The 22,785-nt window shown below is 38.5% G+C and overlaps 1 protein-coding gene across 7 annotated transcripts in view; it reads right to left on the bottom strand.

Annotated features, from left to right (window-relative positions):
• Positions 1 to 335: 335 nt before the first annotated feature.
• YDJC (YdjC chitooligosaccharide deacetylase homolog) overlaps positions 336 to 22,785 on the bottom strand; it is a 79,121-nt gene continuing 56,671 nt past the window's right edge. For all 7 annotated transcript variants that reach the window (XM_053701951.1, XM_053701945.1, XM_053701946.1 and 4 more), the window contains exons 5-6: positions 1,710 to 1,887; positions 336 to 824 (exon numbers count right to left, since the gene is read on the bottom strand). In XM_053701951.1, coding sequence (XP_053557926.1) covers positions 488 to 824; positions 1,710 to 1,887 — 515 coding nt within the window. In that variant the 3' untranslated portion in view covers positions 336 to 487. The remainder of the gene's footprint in view (positions 825 to 1,709; positions 1,888 to 22,785) is intronic.

Here is a 22,785-nt window from a genome sequence, read left to right as displayed (position 1 = left end):
ATCTTGAACATCTGACCTGCTAGTGTACCCTGAGGACTGGAATTAAACACTGAATTCGATAACAGGCACATGAGAACAAATACAGCATAAAGAGGAGAAACAAAAAAAGTGCTGTAAAGCACAAAAAACGAGAGAATAAGAGAGTAGGTAAAAAGAAAATAAATAAAGCACACATACTGCAAAAAAGGAAGGAAAAGAGAAAATGTTTTTACAAAGTGTTCTGGAAACAAAAAAAAAACGTTCCTACTCCCACTGGCTTAATCTTCTGAACTGCTTTTGAATTGTGAAAGTTCTAAAAGTAAAAAATAAAAATGTTAAACTTTATGAGTCACACACAAATTATATTAATTTTTATTAATTAAAAAGCACTCTGACCATAATAAAACCCTCTGCAAAGGCACATCCTGTTGTATCTGTGACCTAGTACAGTCCAGGATAGAGTTAAGCCTGCACATGTCTTTCACAATGCCCGATGAGTTAAATTTGTTTAAAGCTCTTTAAAGGAACACAACTGCACCCCATGCTCTTTGTAATAATCCTGCAATACTGGGTCTTTTAGCACTTTCATCTCATGCAGTCGTTCTTCTGACTGAGAGAAATCATCAGGACCCTCTCCACAGCCGCCTACTGGAGGTATACTAGGATACCCAGGATGTGTCATCAGTTCAATGCTCAAAGTATGGCGGGAATTCAATGTTGGATGGTGAAGATAGTTACTAGATTTCCAAAGAAGAGACTGGATACTGTATTCAATAGCCCGTTGGATATTGCTTATAGACATGTTACCCCCCATTGTGCTGAGACCAATATATAGATCCGGCCATCTGCAAACAAAAGAAAACTAGTTAGTATATTCACCACTAAAACTGAAAATCCTATGTTATCTGCATGAGCCTGGGATCTGCCACCATTTGTTGTTTGATTAACATACTCTGCTCTTGCGCAATTGCTTACACAAGAGCAGAGGGCCACACTGCACAAGAGCTCTTGTGCAATAGTACATTTTGCCCAGTGATATTGCATAGCAAGTGGTGACTGCAGGCGGACAGGTAATCTACTTAAAAATGCGCCCTGCAATCTTCATAATTTTTTCTGTATTATGTTTTATTTAGGAGTAACATTGTACATTTAAGAGAGGGGAGTGTGACTAGTAGTGCCCCAGGATTCAGCAATTGGGTCCGTCTATATATTCTTTAAAAGGGACATAATTAAAAACAAAAATATTTATAACATTAAAGACAAGATGTAATCTAAGGAGGTACCTTCAAGTAGTATGTTTGAAATGGTTGTTAGCCTCTAAAGACGGAAAAAAAAAAAAAATATTAAAGGGACATTAAACCCAAAAAATTTCTTTCATGATTTAGAAAGAGCAGGCAATTTTAAACAACTTTCTAATTTACTTCTATTATCTAATTTGCACCATTCTCTTGGTATCCTTTGTTGAAAAGCATATCTAGATAGGCTCAGTATACTGTTTATTGGTGGCTGCGCTTAGATGCCTCCTGTGATTGGCTCACCCATGTACATTGCTATTTTTTCAACAAAGGATATGTAAAAAATGAAGCAAATTAGATAATAGAAGTAAATTGGAATGTTTTTTAAAATTGTATTCTCTACCTGTATCATGAAAGAAAAAAAATTGGGTTTAGTGTCCCTTTAACTTGTTTCACATGGAACAAAACCACATCCACTATGCCACTATGTTTTACCGAATTCCATGGCTTCTGAACACCTCCACAGTATTTATAGAGTCTTCCTTAACTCCCTGGTAAAACGTCATCAAGTCCTCCTTGATCCAGTCACACTTGCGCAGTCCGAGTTCCACTGGAATCCTTGTGAAACAGATCTCATTCTCTTGCAGTACCTGTGCAAACACCTCATTGATTCCTGATTACAACAAAAAAGACACAAGTGTTAAAGATTTCTTGCTCATGTATTCATAACATACAAAACAAATTATATAAACCAACATACATAAATAGATGCTTAAGTCATATGGTCATAGTATATACAGGCACTTGCAAGAGGTCTCCCCTAAAAAGTAATGGAGCTCAGTGGAAAGGGTAACTTCACTGGGGAGATTTGCAGGCAATACAAATTACTCTGCATTTAGTATCTTACAATTGACTATTCTTGTATACATTTGTTTGTCTTTTAAGGTAATGGGTGTTAGAAGGAAAAAACAAACAAAGGCGTTTATAGAATATACTGGACCTGGAGGAGAAATTTCAAGCCCACACAATGCCCCTGCCCAGCCCGCTAGCAGAGGCGAGGACAATAATTTTACTATAAGGAAAATAACCTTATTATTATAAAAATTTATTTTAGAGGGGGGCGTGTCCGTGCAGCGTACTGGATAGGACGCACATTCTGAATGCTCCAGCGAAATCTTTAATAATCCGCCGATTATTAATTCTCAGCAGCAATATTAAGTATACATTTTACAAAGGTGTCACGGTCCTGCTAATTGTGACCCCATTTTTTATTTTCTTAGCTGTTGTATGTTACTGGGGCCTCAGATCAGAACATTAAGGGCTAGGCAGCGGCCTACTTCTAGGTATCCACCTCCCCCCGGGAAGAGCCGGGTCATCAGTGCTGTCAGGAAAACCGACTTACTGAACCTCTTCAAAACCTATCACTAAGAAGTCCTTAAGCTAACCTACTGATCTCTACTACCAAGCAGCATTAAGATTCTTGCAGCGAGGAATATAGAACTTTACTTAGCGAAACATGACAGGCATGGCGGAAGAGAGCTGCCTGACGCAACATGAAGATCTTTTCGCAAAATTTGACATCATCATGCACAGGCTAATTGAGAGAGCTCCGTATGATTACTTGCTAAAGCGTTTAAACTTTGAGAATGAAACCACAGCACTCACGACGGACTCACTGGAAGTAAAGCCCTGCAGGGAGCATACTGGTATTGACTACAAGCCCATACTAAGGGAGCCGCGTGGCACACTGTGTAATCAACCACCCTCCAATACATACAGAAGCACTCGCAGCACAGAGCTGCAAACGAGGTCTCAAAAGCACTGGCCGCCTGTAGTGGGGAAGCATGCGGAGCTGTCAGAAATTACTATAAATAGCCAAGGGAGAACCTAGCATGCTGAGCGCAAAACCAAGGAACCGTACACTAGCATATAACCGGACCAATCAGCAGAAGAGGAGGAAAATACCGGGACAAGCTGTCTTAATACAAAGGTTTGGGGGGGCCCACCCGAAAAAGCAACACCAAATGCCAGACAAGCCTCTTACCTTCAAATATAATCGTGATGAATCCTGCAGATGCGGCGACAAGCTGACTACAACACAAGTTATCTCATGGCAAGACATCATACACCTTCATAGGGAGGGACATATCCCGAAGACAGGAGAGGGGTAATCTAAAGACGCCCTTCTCAGACAACATACTGCTGAAGCGCCGATAAATGGAACTCTGATAATACTATCATATGCTTTACAGTAGCGGCAACGATAATGTTGGGACATGTTTCAATGTGGCGTTAGTTCTATGTTCTATAGTTTAAATAGCGATCATTTTTGCTCAAATCTTTCTCATCAGACTTTGCCTACAGGAAAAAAACCAGGGGACTGAGTATAGTTAAATTCTCCGCTATTTATGTATGGTAAATATCAGTAATCTGAGGATAGCAATGTTTAATTGTGTTTTGTAATGTTTTCAGTTTCTTATCATTCACATGCTCAGCAAGTTACTATTAATGAGTGTATGTGCTCCTCAGGGCGTACGTAACATTGCTGAAGGAGGCTACTGCTTCCGGTAAACTATACCTATGTTATATTTATAATATCTTATTGTGTTGTGGGGCACTGAGGGGTATACCATGCCTTTAAATAATACATCTTTGGTTCACAGCACCTTAGAAAGCAAATAAGGCACAGAAGTCTAACTTACATATGTTCCCTGATATGTGACCCACGGCCGGTAGAATAGATTATGCAAACATCGAAAGTGACATAATAAAACAAACACTTCTTAGAACCAGCTTACCCATACTCAATCCCCTAACTTATGTTACTATAAGCTTTCTGTTACTCAATTCAACCAGCCATCAAGAAAAAGTGATAGCATCACATAGCATTGACTATGATATAACTGATAGGAGCATAATAACTTTGTTTTTACCTTATCAGATTAGATACAACACTCCATTTTCAGGTTTAGACGTTTATACTTTTCCACGCCCATAAGATAGCAATGACGCCTTTTCACAGAATGCAGAGTATTGATGGCTTGCCGGAGGTATGTGCAGACTACTTTAATCTCATATCCATAAATAAAACATCTTATTCCCATGCTCGTGTGCTCACACTTTTATAGCTTCCAAAGTCTACCGTTAATTTATTTGCAATAAATGTGAGGTGCTGGTCACACGGGCAACAGAAATATTATTATTGAGTTCAATTTGGACTTAGAACCTATAACATCTAGAAAATATAACCCTTTACTCCCCTTTCCCCTTAAATCTTACTCATACACATCCCCAATGTAGCATAGTTAACCCTCCATATTAAAGGGCTTATACCAAATTGATTATATCTTTGTTATACTATATGTTCCCACTTAGAACTCACATAAGTTTATTCAATTGATGGGACTGTACAAGCGCTGATTCTTCTTTATGTTACTGTTATGTTTACTATGGTTATTAATAATCCCTAATCATGGACATATACAATACCACAGGTCCAAGAGTGACCCCCCAAATTAGAAGGGATGAAAAAAAAAAAAAAAAGAAAAAAAAGGAGGACTATCACTATTTCTACTACAAACCACCAAGTATGATGCGAATATTTGATGTGTATGACAATTATGTTGTTATGCTTTCTTATACTGTCCTCAATAAAAAAATTTTTTATTTTAGAACATTTTTTGCATGTGCAGTGTAGTTTTAATCACAATTTCTCCTGTGCACCTTAAAGGGACATGAAACCCAATTTTTCTCTCTCATGATTTAGAAAGAGCGTGCAATGTTCAATAACTTTCTTATTTACTTCTATTATCTAATGTGCTTCATTCTCTTGATATCCTTTGCTGAAGAGCATATCTAGATAGGCTCAGTAGCTTCCGATTGGTGGCTGCACATAGATATTTTATGTGATTGACTCACCCATTTGCAGTTATTTCTTCAACAAAGGATAACTAAACAATGAAGCAAATTAGATAATAGAAGTAAATTGGAATGTTTTTTAAAATTGCATTCGCTACCTGAATCATGAAAGAAATATTTTGGGTTTAGTGTCCCTTTTGCGCAAGCGTAATCGTGTTTATAGGAGCAATTTTCATTGCGCTGATATTACAAGTGTGCTAGCGCAATAGTAATTTACGGTTCAATCCTTACCGTGATCTCAGAGCTGTGGTGATTTCTATGGGGGAATATATACACGCAGAAAATTAAGGGGTTTTTTTCACACTATTCGAGTTAACGCTAGCACAAAATAAGTTTTTTGTTTTTTTTTAAACTTGTAATACAAACGCAACCCGACTAGCACTAAAAGCTTAACTCAAGCAAAGTTTGCTAGCTCCACACTCCTAAGCCTATCTAGATATTCTATTCAACAACGGATACCAAGAGAATTAAGCAAATTAGATAACAGAAGTAAATTGGAAAGTTGTTTTAAATTGCATGTTCTATCCAAATCATGAAAGAAAGAAAAAAAGTTGGGTTTCATGTCCCTTTAAAAGCAGGGAACACTCCTTTGTGAGACACACTGTTCTCAAGGTAAAAACTGACTTTAGAGAATTGCAACAGGGGCTTCATATTACTAAAGAAATTTCTTAAAGAATCTCACAAACCCAGGGAGCTTTTTAGAATCGGGCCCTTAGAGAGGCTGACACTTCCAGTATTAAATAATGCTGTTGCTGGTGACTGTGGAACATCAACCAATATGTTACATATACAGAAAGCTCGATTTCACACGGTAAACCACTTTGGACACAACCACCACATATAGAGATCCGACCCAACGCCACCACAGTCCCTCCAGAATAGGGATGCACATGTCTCAAATATTTGTGGCAACCTGAGTGGAATGAGGTTGTAGTTTTGGAGAGTTTGGAGACTTCAGGTAGATCTAAAGAGCTTATTAAATGATGGTTTGAACGCAGGACATATAGATCACGATACCTTCAACTTTCTTTATATACAAATGCACTTACACAGATCTTTCACATTTAAAGGGACAGTCTACACCAGAATTTTTATTGTTTTAAAAGATAGATAATCCCTTTATTACCCATTTCCCAGTTTTGCATAACTAACACATTAATAATAATATACTTTTAACCTCTGTGATTATCTTGTATCTAAGCCTCTGCAAACTGCCCCTTTTTTCAGTTCTTTTGACAGACTTGCAGTCTAGCCAATCAGTGCCTGCTCCCAGATAACTTCTCGTGCACGAGCACAGTTATCTATATGAAATACGTGAACTAACACCCTCTAGTGGTGAAAAACTGTTAAAATGCAATCTGAAAGAGGGGCTTCAAGGTCTAAGAAATTAGCATATGAACCTCCTAGGTTAAGCTTTCAACTAAGAATACCAAGAGAACAAAGCAAAATTGGTGATAAAAGTAAATTGGAAAATTGTTTAAAATTACATGCTCTATCTGAATCATGAAAGTTTATTTTGGCCTAGACTGTCCCTTTAATCGTACACAAATCCTTGACAGAGGTTAAAGAGAGGCCCATATTGTCAAGCATAGGTTCCCTTTGTGAACCATTATTTTAATGGGTAGACAGCATTTTGCAACTTATTGTGATACACTTGAGTAGTTAACTGCGTGACAAAGCATCTATTGGAACAAATGAGTGACTTTAATTTGGAGACAGGTAATACTGATGGTTGATGCGACATCACTATGCTTTTCTTTCCTCACAGATTTTGGATTAAATGCTTAGAGATATTTTTTATTTTAGTAAATAATGATTATATAGTTAGGGTAGTTAAATGTTTGCTTACACAAAACTTTTTTCAGTTTGAGGATGTGCACTAAATTTGCCTCATCTTACAACAACCTTTTTATGGGTTGGTGAGAAGCAACCCACACATCTTTGGAGAAGGAAATGTCTTCAAAGATTTATTTTGTTTAGCAAAAGATATATATTGATTTTATTTATTTGGAGAGTGGATTTGAAGCATGAATAATGAAAACCAAACTCAGGCTATTCATCTTCTTGATGTAACACCAATAAGTAATTCTGACCTCAATAGGGCGACAACCACACTGTGTAGAAACATCTCAGGAAATACTGCCCTTAATGCAAGAACTTGCCACCCTAAGTATGTTCCTTATGTGATGTGGTGAAAGGCCACTTTATTAGAGCAACAACAACAAAAAAGTTCAGGAGTCAGCAGATTATAAAGCTAAGAGAGAATTATTCACCCAATGGTTAAAATCGATTGAGGTTACTTTAGATTTGAAATAGAAAGCTATAAGGAAGTTGATTAAATTGATTGAGATAGTTTGATCAAGGAGATAGATAGAATGAAACCAAGGCAAACAAACATTTGAGGGTGTCCCATTTGTGACCGAATATTTCCTGCTATATTCACAAATCTTTTAAAATTATAATTAAAAAACATTTCCATATTTTTGTAATAGATGGTTGTTTGCAGATGGTTGATGAACAGGGATGTTGGTTTTCCTATAAGAGAGGACTAAAGTTAGGAAATATCCATCCACCTAGAGAGTTGAGGAAAATCTCAAATATCAAGAATTATGACATTTGTACATACAACCTTTGTAGTTTAACTTATATGGTAGATATGAAACAGTTGGATTTGCCTTCAGTTTTATCAATTTAAATTAAAGTACAATAAAACATTTTGAGTTATGTGCATATTATAAAAGGGTTAACTGAGGTAAAACAGTATGTGAAAAAAGTGTAAAATATTGTCCCCAAAAATATCTGCCAAATTACTTACACTTTAGTGTTGCTATGTGTAGCCTGCCCCACCCCCCTTATCAGTGTCTTTCTCCAAACCTTGTAGTGTCAAGTAACAAAGTGTGCACATAAGGATAATTACTTATGCCAGTAAGGGGGTTTGAGGAAGGACAGCAGTTACTGCTATTGTTTGTTACCAAGGGGGTAGTTTGTTTCCATGGGGATAATGTCACATGCTTTGTGAAAGCTTCAGCATTATACTGTGTACTGCTTTAGTCAGGTGTCATATGACTGTGCCCCCTACCGTGCATGTACATAAGTGCATTCTGCTGAAGCTATGGCCTGGATAGCAACTTCCATATATGGACATGCCCAGGGGGAAGGTTGCTGCAAACAAAACTATGCCTGAATTAAAGGGTTTAATGGGGGTTGAAACAGAAACCGTTTTGCAGGTAAACTTTGGCTGTATTATATATTAAGAAACTTATGTTAGATCATACTGTTTTATGTCCCTTTAAATTAAATCTTGCTAAACCCTATTTTATGATATTTTTTTTTTTTTTTTTTTGGGGGGGGGGGGGGGGGGGGACTTTGTTATCATCATAGTTTGGCATTTAGAAAGATTACAGAGCCACTGGCTGCTCTTCTATTGGTCCATGTATTAAATAGCATAATTAATCTTTAAGTGTGTTTAATCACAAATTACAGATATACATATCTGCTGTTTGGGTATGATTTTGTTTTTTTCTCTTTTTTGGTCCATGATTGTGTATTCTAAAACAAACATTCTAGATGCGTTTAGGCCTTAATCAATGTTGTGATCAATAATATATCAATTTCACTCTGACAATCAGACTTGACTAGGGTGCTACAATAGTCCTGTGCAGAGATTTGCCGTTCAAAGGTTTGAGGCATGTACATTCCTAATGCTGGAGGAACTGCAATGGTGTTGTATCAGACCTCCATGTGCGGTGTTTGTCCCTAAAACGGTCTGCAGTGTGGAATCATGCTTTCTATTTATTTAGAGTATTGGTGTTGATGTTCCTAAGACGCCAGTGACTGCATTATTGAAATACTGGAAGTGGTGACCTCTATAAGAGCCAAATTCTAAAAAGCGCTCACCAGTTCTATAAAGCCTCTGTCCTAATTCTATAAAGGCACTTTTTGCCTTGGGAACAGTGTGGCTCACAAAGTGGTGTTCCTTGCTTTTAAGTATATGAAGGCTTTGGATAAAATACCATAGGGCTCACAAAAATTGTAATTTAAAAAAAAATCTGTATAAAACAAATATGAAACAGTAAAAAACATAATTTATGTAATAACTTACCTGATAAATTCATTTCTTTCATATTGGCAAGAGTCCATGAGCTAGTGACGTATGGGATATACAATCCTACCAGGAGGGGCAAAGTTTCCCAAACCTCAAAATTCCTATAAATACACGCCTCACCACAACCACAATTCAGTTTAACGAATAGCCAAGTAGTGGAGTGATAAAATAAGGAGTAAAAAAAGCATACAAAAAGTGGAACTGGAAATATAATTGTGCTTTTATACAAAAATCATAACGACCAAATAAAAAGGGTGGGCCTCATGGACTCTTGCCAATATGAAAGAAATTAATTTATCAGGTAAGTTCTTACATAAATGATGCTGTTTTCTTTCATGTAATTGGCAAGAGTCCATGAGCTAGTGACGTATGGGATAGAAATACCCAAGATGTGGAAGACCACAGAAGAGTCACTAGAAAGGGAGGGATAAAATAAAAAAAAAAGCCATTTCCGCTGAAAAAATTAAATCCACAAAAATAATAAGTCTCTCATAAATTACACGGAAAAAACTTAAATCATAAGCAGAAGAATCAAACTGAGACAGCTGCCTGAAGAACTTTTCTACCAAAGACTGCTTCTGAAGAAGCAAATGCATAAAAATTGTAAAATTTTGTAAATGTATGCAAAGAAGAGCAAGTTGCTGCTTTGCAAATCTGATCAACTGAAGCTTCATTCTTAAAAGCCCAAGAAGTGGAGACTGATCTAGTAGAATGAGCTGTAATTCTGAGGCGGAGGCGGTCCCACCTCCAAATAAGCCTTGTGAATCAAAAGCTTTAACCAAGATGCCAAAGAAATGGCAGAGGCTTTCTGACCTTTGCTGGAACCAGAAAAAACAACAAATAGACAAAGTCTTTCTGATATCCTTAGTAGCTTCAATATAGTATTTCAAAGCTCTTACAACATCTAAAAGAATGTAAAGACACAAAGAGGGAACAACAATTTCCCTACTAATGTTGTTCAAATTTACAACCTTAGGAAGAAATTTAAACAAAATCTGCAAAACAGGTTTATCCTGATGGAAAATCAGGAGAGACTCGCAAGAGAGCAGACAATTCAGAAACTCTTCTAGCAGAAGAGATAGCCAAAAGGAACAACACTTTTCAAGAAAGTAATTTAATATCCAAAGAATGCATAGGCTCAAAAGGAGGAGCCTGCAAAGCCTTCAAAACCAAATTAAGACTCCAAGGAGGAGAGATTGATTTAATGACAGGCTTGATACGAACCTAAGCCTGAACAAAACAGTGAATATCAGGAAGTTTAGCAATCTTTCTATGAAATAAAACAGAAAGAGCAGAGATTTGTCCCTTCAAAGTACTTGCAGACAAACCTTTATCCAAACCATCCTGAAGAAACTGTAAAATTCTAGGAATTCTAAAAGAATGTCAAGAGAATTTATGAGAAAAACACGAGCCTGTAGCATAGTATTAATCACTGAGTCAGAGAAACCTCTATGACTAAGCGTTCAATTTCCATACCTTCAAATTTAGCGAATTTGAGATCCTGATGGAAAAATGGCCCTTGAGACAGAAGATCTGCCCTTAAAGGAAGTGGCCAAGGTTGGCAACTGGACATCCGGACAAGATCTGCATACCAAAACCTGTGAGGCCATGCTGGTACTATCAGAAAAAACATGCAATTGTTCCATTGTGATCTTGGAGATCACCCTTGGAAGAATAACTAGAGGCGGAAAAATGTAAGCAGATTGTAAAACCAAGGAACTGCTAACGCATCCACCATCTCTGCCTGAGGATCCCTGGACCTGGAAAGGTACCTGGGAAGCTTCTTGTTTCGATAGGAAGCCATCAGATCTATTTCGGGAAGACCCCACATCTGAACAATCTGACAAAATACATCTGAATGGAGAGACCACTCCCCTGGATGTAAAGACTGATGGCTGAGATAATCCGCTTACCAATTGTCTACACCTGGGATATGTATTGCAGAAATTAGACAGGAGTTAGATTCCGCCCAAGAAAGTATCCAAGATACTTCTTTCATCGCTAAAGGACTGCGAGTCCCACCCTGATGATTGACATATGCCACAGTTGTTATATTGTCTGTCTGAAAACAAATGAATGATTCTCTCTTTAATAGAGGCCAAGTCTGAAGAGCCCTGAAAATAGCACAGAGTTCTAAAATATTGATTGGTAACCTCACCTCTTGAGGATTCCAAACTCCTTGTGCTGTCAGAGACCCCCAAACAGTTCCCAACCTGTGAAACTTGCATCTGTTGAAATCACAGTCCAGGAAGGACGAATAAAAGAGGCCCCTTGAATAATCCGATGATGGTCTAACCACCAAGTCAGAGAAAGTTGAGTGTTGGGATTTAAGAATATCAATTGTGATATCCGAGTATAATCCCTGCACCACTGATTCAGTATGCAAAGCTGCAGAGGTCTCATATGAAAACGAGCAAAGGGAATCGCGTCCGATGCTGCAGTCATGCACTTCCATGCACATAGCCACTGAAGGGAATGATCGAGACTGAAGGTTTAGACAGGTTGAAACCAACTTCAAATGTCTCTTGTCTGTTAAGGACAGAGTCATGGACACTGAATCCATCTGGAAAAAGGTGACCCTTGTCTGAGGAACCAAGAAACTATTTGGTAAATTGATCCTCCAACCATGTCTTTGAAGAAACAACACAAGTTGATTCGTGTGAGATTCTGCTAAATGAAAAGATTGAGCCAGTACCAAGAGATCGTCCAAATAAGGAAATACCGCAATACCCTGCTCTCTGATTACAGATAGAAGGGCACCGAGAACCTTCAAAAAGATTCTTGGAGCTGTTGCTAGGCCAAATGGAAGAGCAACAAATTGGTAATGCTTGTCTAGAAAAGAGAATCTCAGAAACTGATAGTGGTCTGGATGAATCGGAATGTGAAGATATGCATCCTTTAAGTCTATTGAGGACATGTAATGACCTTGCTGAACAAAAGGCAGAATAGTCCTTATAGTCATCATCTTGAAAGTTGGGACCCTTACAAATTGATTTAAAAACTTTGGATCCAGAACTGGTCTGAATGAATTTTCCTTCTTCGGGATAATGAATAGATTTGAATAAAAACCCAGACCCTGTTCCAGAAGTGGAACTGGTACAATTACACCTGAAAGCTCTAGATCTGAAACATACTTCAGAAAGGCCTAAAATTTCACAGGATTTGTTGGAACGTGAGAGAGAAAAAAAAATCTTCTCACAGGAGGTCTTATTCTGAAACCTATTTGATACCCCTGAGAAACAATATTCTGAATCCAATGATTCTGAACGGAACCTGCCCAAACGTCTTGAAATAATTTCAATCTGCCCCCCACCAGTAGAACTGGATTGAGGCCCGCACCTTCTTGCAGTCTTGGGGGCTGGCTTTGGTTTCTTATAAGGCTTGGATTTATTCCAACTCGAAGATGGCTTCCAATTGGAGCCCGAGTCCTTAGAGGAAGGGAGTGGTTTTCTGTACTCTATTCTGACGAAAGGAAAGAAACCGATTATAAGCTTTAGATTTACCTTTAGACTTTATCTTGGGGCAAAAAAACTCCCTTCCCTCCAGTAATAGTGGAAATAAAAGAATCCAATTGGGAACCAATTAAATTATTACCCTGGAATGATAGAGATAGCAACCTAGATTTAGATACCATGTCAGCATTCCATGATTTGAGCCATAAAGCTCTTCTATCTAAAATAGCCAAAGACATAGATTTAACATCAATCTTGATGATATCAAAAATAGCATCACAGATAAAATGGATTAGCATGTTGAAGCAAACGAACAATGCTATGCAAATCAGAATTTTTTTCCCGTTGTGCTAAGCTATCCAACCAAAAAGTTGATGCAGCCGCAACATCAGCCATAGAAATGGCAGGTCTGAGAATATAGCCAGAATGTAAATAAGCTTTCCATAAATAAGATTCAATTTTCATATCTAAAGGATCCTTAAAAGAAGTACTATCTTCCATAGGAATAGTAGTACGTTTAGCAAGAGTAGAAATAGCCCATCAACCTTAGGGACTTTTTACCAAAACTCCAATTTAGCCACTGGCAAAGGATACAAATAAACCTTGAAGAAGGAACAAAAGAAGTACCAAGCTTAGACCATTCCTTAGCAATCACATCAGAAATAGCATCAGGAACAGGAAAAACCTGTCACAGGAGGTTTAGAGACAGAATTTAAACGTTTACTGGATTTATTATCAAGAGGACCAGGCTCCTCAATATCCAAAGTTATCAACACTTCTTTTAACAAGGAACAAATATACTCAATCTTAAAAAGATAAGATGATTTATCAGTGTCAACGTCTGAAGTAGGATATTCTGAATCAGAGAGATCCTCATCAGCGGTGGATATATCAGTATGTTGTCGGCCATTACAAATTTCATCAGTAGTATGAAGAAATCATAAAAATGAAGCACAAAAAAAAATACATAAAAATCAAGCACAAACTTACTTCACCAACCCCACAGGAGGCAAAGTTTGTAAAACTGAATTGTGAGTGTGGTGAGGGGTGTATTTCTAGGCATTTTGAGGTTTGGGAAACTTCGCCCCTCCTGGTAGGATTGTATGTCCCATACGTCACTAGCTCATGGACTCTTGCCAATTACATGAAAGATATAGTAACTTTTACTAGAAGCATTTTTGTTAAAGAAAGTATACTGAAAAAATGCTTCTAGTAAAAGTTATTACTGTTTTTAATTGGCATACACACATATGCTTCGAGGGCCCGTGGACCAGTATTCAAACACCACACCTTCTCAAAGAGTTAGAAGTGGCTTGTATGCAACACATTTTAAGTCTTCACAAGCACAATACAGCTCTCTAAGCTTGAAGGCTGGTGCACGGGCCCCTTTACAGCATATATTCGTATGCAGCTAAATACAGTAATAATTCTTACTAGAAGTATTTTTGCCAACGCCTAGATTTAGAGTTCTGCATTAGCCGTCAAAAGCAGCGTTAAGGGGTCATAATGCTGCTTTTGTCCGCCCGCTGGTATTTAGAGTCAGGCAGGAAAGGGCCTAACGCTCACTTTCAAGCCACGACTTTTCTATACCACAGATCCCCTTACGCCAATTGCGTATCCTATCTTTTCAATGGGATCTTCCTAACGCTGGTATTTAGAGTCTTGGCTGAAGTGAGCGGTAGACCCTCTACCGACAAGACTCCTAACGCCCATGGAAAGGCTATAGTTAAGAGCTTTATGGGCTAACGCCGGTATATAAAGCTCTTAACTACAGTGCTCTAAAGTACACTAAAACCCATAAACTACCTATGTACTCCTAAACCGAGGTCCCCCCACATCGCCGCCACTATAATAAATATTTTTAACCCCTAATCTGCCGACCGCACATCGCCACCACCTACATTATCCCTATGAACCCCTAATCTGCTGCCCCTAACATCGCCGACACCTACATAATATTTATTAACCCCTAATCTGCCCCCCCCCCAACATCGCCGCTACCTTACCTACACTTATTAACCCCTAATCTGTCGACCGGACCTCGCTGCCACTATAATAAATGTATTAACCCCTAAACCGCCGCACTCCCGCCTCGCAAACACTATAATAAATAGTATTAACCCCTAATCTGACCTTCAGTGACGTGCGGTGAGGTCAGAGGCTGGTGAGGCACTATATATGATACGCCAGAGAAGCACATAAACCGCGGGCCGCAAGTACACCCAACAGGGCAGGTTTAAATTATAGCTAAACCAGTGCATAGATGAAATAATCAGCTGATGGGTGAGAGCAAGTTAGTAACCATGGTGTTACTGATCAGCTGATCATTTTACCTGTGCACTGGTTCAGCTATAATGAGAGCAAAGAATGTTTTCAAACTAGTACATCATAAATGTACATTTTAGGGTAACTATGGTTAAAGGGACATGGAACCCATATTTTTTTTCTTTCATGATTCAGATAGAGTATACAGTTTTAAACAACTTTCCAATTTACTTATATTGTCTAATTTGCATCATTATCTTGGTATATTTTGTTGAAGAAGCAGCAATGCACTACTAGGAGTTAGCTGAATGCATTCAGGAGCTAATAACACCAGAAAAACATGTGCAGCCACCAATCAGCAGCTCCTGAGCCTACTTAGGTATCCTTTTAAAACAAAGGATCTCTAGGGAACAAAACAAAATTGATAATAGAAGTAAATTGGAAAGTTGTTTAAAATCACAAGCTCTATCTGAATCATGAAAAAAATGGGTTTGTGTGCTTCACAGAAATACCAAAATAGATATATCTCACTAAATCACAAAATGTCTTTAAAACAAATAAATATTACTGCACACCAAAGTATGTTGCTTGATTAATCATAAAAGAAAAAAGATTAAAAAAAAAAAAAAAAAAAAAAAAAAACTGATTAAAGAATAACTATCCACGAAAAAAAAAAAGTTGTCATCAAATGGATTGTTGGTGTAAATGAATACATTTGTGCAATTGGTCTCCCAAAATATCTTATTCTAAAATGGAATTAATTTAGTAGTGGGGTAAGGATGAGGAGAGGCACCTAACAGAATTAAAACAGATGCAGTACCACTTGCACAGATAGAAAACAAAACTGGCGGCAAGCATGTTGTAAACTTAGCTGCAAACTAAATATGTGAAGAGCACTATATTTTAAGTGAGCATAATAAAGGACAACATGCCCACAAATTATCACTCAAGGATTAAAGAAATGATCAGGACTCATTTACTCCCCCATAGTAAATAAATTGCATCTCACAAGTCAGGTATCCAATCTGTTAACAAGACTATTCATTTTTGCCTGTCCCTGTCAGGGTGACAATAATGCTGGGACATTTTCACATTCCCAGTTTTTAATCAGAATTAAAAAGTTAATATATGATTAAAATATATCTAGTGGATGTATGGTAATAAAAAACTAAAAACAATAGATATGCAGACTAGAGAGCCCATAATTTAATAAAGGAAGCGAAGAGACTAGGAGAGATGTACTCACAGCAAACAAACAAACTTAATGTATATATTATACCTTACAGTCCTTTAATGAAATTATTAATATTATTTACACAATAGTGATTTAAAATAAGGTATACATTTGACACCACTATTAAATAAAGTTAAAGGGACACTGTACCCAAATTTTTTCTTTCGTGATTCAGATAGAGCATGGCATTTTAAGCAACTTTCTAATTTACTCCTATTATCACATTTTCTTCACTCTCTTGGTATCTTTATTTGAAATGCAAGAAAGTATGTTTAGATGCCGGCCCATTTTTGGTGATCAACCTGGGTTGTTCTTGCGGATTGATTGATAAACTCATCCACCAATAAAAAAAAGTGCTGTCCAGAGTTCTGAATAAAAACAAAAGCTTAGATGTCTTCTTTTTAAAATAAAGATAGCAAGAGAACGAAGAAAAATTGATATGAATAAATTAGAAAGTGGTTTAAATTGCATGCTCTATCTGAATCATGAAAGAAAAAATTTGGGTTCAGTATCCCTTTAATATTCTACATGTGAAATTGAAGTGCTTTGTAATTTGGCAGAGCACTCTTTAAAGTGTGTGTGTGTGTGTGTGGGGGGGGTTTGAAGTCCTGATTTACTCATGTTTTCCAGACTTTCCAAACCTTGAAATACAGTTTTAGAACTAAACAGGCCATTAATGGCAATGTATACGTCACTTTTAAAATCCTCTAAATGGCTATAGGAAACAAGCTCCATATAATAGGAAATTGGCAAACTTGAACTTCCTCGTTACTTCCTATGGCCTAATACTTGCTGTGCTGTGTGTGGCTTTGCAGGGTTGCATGCACATTCAGTTAAATAGTATATAGTACAGTGCTTGTTTGGCCTATTGGAACCAGCTACAGCAAGATTAGTTCTTATTGAAACTGGGGACCTCTCAAATGAGATCTATTAAAATCTCAGTGCAAATTCACCCAATAACCAAACCTGTGCTCCTTTATGATGTGGCTTGTAATAGTGAATAAGGGTATTTTTTTACTAAAACTGCCTTTTCATGCCATGTCCATGCTCTTGGCAAGTTCAATTAAATCTGTTTGTTTAGGGTATGGTCTTGCTGTTGTTTTGGTTTAACAAAATATTATAGGGCTATAGACAGAAAAAAATTGCCCTCATCAGATCAGATGGCCAAATGCAGTATGTTTAAGGTCACGGTGTTCATCTGGTGACGGTGTTGTGTTTAATTAAACTTAAGTTTCAGAATGGGCCTCATTCTGAAACTTAAGCTTAATTAAACACAACACTATCACCAGGTGAACACCGTGACCTGAAACATAATGCATCTGGGTCTGGCCATCTTATCTGATCATCTGCATGGCATATGCATTAAAAGGCAGTGGCATGTGGTGCTACTGAGGCACATACCTAACTCTAGTAGCATCAGTGAGTGTCATCAGCTTCAACACATTACACAACACTGACTAAGTTATGTCTTATGGTTACGGTGTAACAGCTCAGCTGCTCACTCACAGTCACTGCTTCACTCCTCTAGCTGAGTTCCGGACTAGTCCACTGATTAATCTCCACTAAAGTTCTAAAGTCATGACCACAAAGTCCGCAACTGTCTGGCGCCGGATGGTCCCTCTCTCTCACTCAGCACTGACAAGTGACAGGACGACGGACACAGTTACTCACTAGCCACTACTGACAGTCACAGTGACACGCGCAGGACAGACTCGCTCGGCAGACACTTGCAGCAGCTCCCTCAGGCTTCACTACTGTACTGTTCCCGCCAATGACGCCAGTAACTCAGATGTCAGTCAACCAAGCCCGGCTGGCACGCCCCCAGGCAGCGCTGATGCCGATTGGCTGGTGAATCAGTTCCATCATAGAGGCGGTTTTGAGAACCGCCTCTATTGGAATGTGGTATAGGCCCGGTGAGACACCACTGGGTGGCGCTAAGCTAAGAACAGTATCAGAAACCATGTTGCGCAATCAATGGAGGGCGGCAGAACGGCTCACTGCCTCCTAATTGCGCAACATGGATGATTAATTTTAGGGATGGTGTGTTGCGATGGGATCGCATCTGGTGGTGCCGGCAAGGGGGGGGGGGGTATTATACCTTGGGGGGGGCGTGGACACAAAATTTAAAACCAAAGAAACACAACTTTTGTTTTTATTATTAATCATAATTAAAAACTTTTTTCCTGCCTCCTATTACTGTACGTCACTGCTGCCCTCCCTAACATCGCCGCCACCTAACTTCAAGTATTAACCCCAATCTGCCGACCGGACCTCGCCGGTACTATAATAAATGTATTAACCCCTAAAGCTAAGTCTAACCCTAACACCCCCCTAAATTAAATATAATTTTAATCTAACAAAATAAATTAAATCTTATTAACTAAAGTCTTCCTATTTAAATCTAAATACTTACCTGCAAAATAAACCCTAATATAGTTACAATATAACGAATAATTATATTGTAGCCATTTTAGGATTTATATTTATTTAACAGGCAACTTTGTATTTATTTTAACTAGGTACGATAGCTATTAAATAGTTATTTACTATTTAATAGCTACCTAGTTAAAATAATTACCTGTAAAATAAATCCTAACCTAAGTTACAATTAAACCTAACACTACACTATCAATAAATTAAATAAATTAACTACAATTACATACAATTAAATAAACTAAACTAAATTTAAAAAACAAACAAACACTAAATTACAAAATATAAAAAAAGATTACAAGAATATTAAGCTAATTACACCTACTCTAAGCCCCCTAATAAAATAAAAAAGCCCTCCAAAATAATAAAGGTCCCTACCCTATTCTAAATTAAAAAGTAATCAGCTCTTTTACCAGCCCTTAAAAGGGCTTTTTGCGGGGCATGCCCCAAAGTAATCAGCTCTTTTGCCTGTTAAAAAAAAATTACAACCCCACCAACATTAAAACCCACCACCCACATACCCCTACTCTAACCCAAACCCCCCTTAAATAAACCTAACACTACCCCCCTGAAGATCTACCTACCTTGAGTCGTCTTCACCCAGCCGGGCCGAAGTCTTCATCCTATCCGGGCAGAAGAGGACATCCAGACCGGCAGACATCTTCATCCAAGCGGCATCTTCTACCTTCATCCATCCGGAGCGGAGCCATCTTCTTTCCAGCCGACTGGGATCCATCCTCTTCAACCGACGCCTACTTGCCGAATGAAGGTTCCTTTAAATGACGTCATCCAAGATGGCGTTCCTCGAATTCTGATTGGCTGATAGGATTCTATCAGCCAATCGGAATTAAGGTAGGAAAAATCTGATTGACTGATTGAATCAGCCAATAAGATTCAAGTTCAATCCGATTGGCTGATCCAATCAGCCAATCAGATTGAGCTCGCATTCTATTGGCTGATCGGAACAGCCAATAGAATGCAAGCTCAATCTGATTGGATCAGCCAATCGGATGGAACTTGAATCTGATTGGCTGATACAATCAGCCAATCAGATTTTTCCTACCTTAATTCCGATTGGCTGATAGAATCCTATCAGCCAATCGGAATTCGAGGGACGCCATCTTGGATGACGTCATTTAAAGGAACCTTCATTCGGCGAGTAGGCGTCGGTTGAAGAGGATGGATCCGCGTCGGCTGGATGAAGATAGAAGATGCCGCTTGGATGAAGATGTCTGCCGGTCTGGATGTCCTCTTCTGCCCCATCGGATGAAGACTTCGGCCCGGCTGGGTGAAGACGACTCAAGGTAGGGAGATCTTCAGGGGGGTAGTGTTAGGTTTATTTAAGGGGGATTTGGGTTAGAGTAGGGGTATGTGGGTGGTGGGTTTTAATGTTGGGGGGGTTGTATTTTTTTTTTTTTTTTAACAGGCAAAAGAGCTGATTACTTTGGAGCATGCCCCGCAAAAAGCCCTTTTAAGGGCTGGTAAAAGAGCTGATTACTTTTTCATTTAGAATAGGGTAGGAACCTTTATTATTTTGGGGGGCTTTTTTATTTTATTAGGGGGCTTAGAGGAGGTGTAATTAGCCTAATATTCTTGTAATCTTTTTTTATTTTTTGTAATTTAGTGTTTGTTTTTTAAATTTAGTTTAGTTTATTTAATTGTATGTAATTGTAGTTAATTTATTGATAGTGTAGTGTTAGGTTTAATTGTAACTTAGGTTAGGATTTATTTTACAGGTAATTTTGAAAAAATTTTTTTTTTTTTTTTTTTTTTTTATTGAGGTTATGAAACAAAACAAGTTACAGTCAAAATTTCCAAAGTGAATATGTTCATACAACCAGTAATGTTTACATTCAGTACTATACTGGTTTTACAAAACAGACCTTGAGTTTTCAATTATGATAATGCTAGGATATCCCCTTTAAAGTTAATCAAGTTTACGCTAGAATGATATCCCCTAGTGATAAGCGGGGGCCACTCTTGGACCCCAGAATACAGTAATGACCTATATGGGGAATAACTGGGGAAAGAGGATTAATTGGGGCACTCTTGGACCCACTGTATTATAAAGAACAGCAGTTAATTAACCACAATAACTAAAACTTATAAAAGAACATTGTGGGCTAGTCTAAAAGAAAATAAGAGTACAAGTGTATAACGCTATCCAGCACCTTTGTCTGTGATACTACTGAAAATGGGGCATACAGAAATGTTCACATGTGGGAGCATATAGCAAACATTGTTCACACCAAACACCAAAAAATATGTACATAACTTAGATATTTCCAGGTCAAGGAGATATATAAAAAACAAAAACATTTATCCATGTTTTAGGTAAAGTACTGCCCCTAAGCAAAGAGTTGTATGGATTTTTGACTTTAGGTCTTCTATAGTGATGGACTCATGGGCTATTTGCTCTGGAAGGCATATGCATGTATGTATTAAGTGTACAGTTGGGATTACACACCTAGAGCCTTGTTCTAAAGCATTAGTGATGAACTGGTAATGACAGATAATAGGCTTATGGGTCATAGGGCGCTCCTTTAATTTTGTAATGATCTCCCAGCGGCCATGAGGACCTGTAAATTGTAAGGATTGACAGCCCATCGAGAATATCTATAGAGGTAACACATATACAAACATCACTGCCCCAAACAAACCTAACAGTGGACAGAGATAAATAGGCAGTTGTGAATAGACAGTGTGCTAATACAGCTAGTGTAACTACATAAAACTGACACAATAATATATCAGGTATAGTTAACTGTGGTTACATGTTTGTCATAGAGCTGCCTGGAAAAAACATACTAAAATATATAAAACCCGCGGGACTGTGCTGAAACCTGTCGGCCCCCTGTATATGTTAATACTTTCCCAGGAATACTGAAACGGGTTGAATTGAGGCCTGATTTAACTCCAAGTGCAGGATAGAGAGTAATAGACTTTATGTAGTGTGAATAGTTGTGGATTCACAGACCGCATCGATAAATTCCAGGTCTTATGCTTTAATAAGGTTGTGTCTCTAATACAATCTAACTAGCAGGGCAGTTCTAAGTGCTTAGTAATACTGTCGGTATACAGAACAGTGTCCCAGGCTAGAAGATCAGTTCGGTAAGGAAAGGCTCTATCCTACCCCTGTTTTCAGTATTCGGCCAGCTGGAAGATATTGGTGTAGCCAAAACCAGGACCATCGCTTATGAGGAGCGCAACTATCACAGCTCCCTATCTTATCTGATGTGAGTACCTCATATAGCTGATCAGAGGTTTGCTGTCGATCCTGTAAGTCACAGGGTTGAGCAGAGCGTTGCAGCGGCTTTTTTTGTTGTCTACTCACGGCACTTCCAGGGATCTCTAGGCCCGTCTGTTTCAGCCCTGGAACACCGCGCCTCCTCTCAGGAGACCCTGAGCAGGTTACAGGACTGTATGCTTCGCCCAATATAAGCCACTCTACCGGAGGCTGTCGCCGGACGCCAGAGGCATCACTCTGATCAGACTCAGTGGTAGCTCCGTTATCTTTTGCAGCCACGGGACCCGGCACCAGGGATGTTGAGTAGTCTCCATCCACAGGGTCAGCTATGGTTGCGGGAGAATTATCCTGCCTGGGTGTTAGGGCAAGGTGTGTTAAAGGCCGCTCAGTAGATTGTCGCTCCGGTGGAGTTGTTGCATGCATCCGGTTCTCTCTAACGGCTGTACACATCTGTGATAGTGCCCCAAAGCTGTCCACAATGAGATCCGACAGGTTCCGGTAATGCATATCAAATAGTTCAGCGATTGAGTCCTCAAAGTGCTGCCACTTAAGTGTCATATTGCTGTTGGCGAGGCAAAGAATAAAAGATATAAAGCTATATACCCAAAAGTTTATGTGCTGTTAGGTAAAGAAAGGAAAGGACAGCTTTCAAAGCTGCTATACCCGGATAACCGGGGGGCATTTTAGATCAAACTGTGTAGCATAAGTTACTATACTAGAATAAATGTGTTTCAATCCTAGATGGAGCCATAGCTAAGCGATATGCAGTGGATAGATATGCTCAACTCTTCAGCTGCTGAAATAAGCGACCGTCATGGCCGCCGCCCGGAAGCATCCCCCAATTTTGAAATTATTTTAACTAGGTAGCTATTAAATAGTAAATAACTATTTAATAGCTATTGTACCTAGTTAAAATA

Source organism: Bombina bombina, chromosome 2 (genome assembly GCF_027579735.1).
Source record: "Bombina bombina isolate aBomBom1 chromosome 2, aBomBom1.pri, whole genome shotgun sequence".
NCBI lineage: Eukaryota > Metazoa > Chordata > Amphibia > Anura > Bombinatoridae > Bombina > Bombina bombina.
Note: the sequence above shows the minus strand (reverse complement) of the source record. Positions and strands in the feature narration are given on the sequence as shown.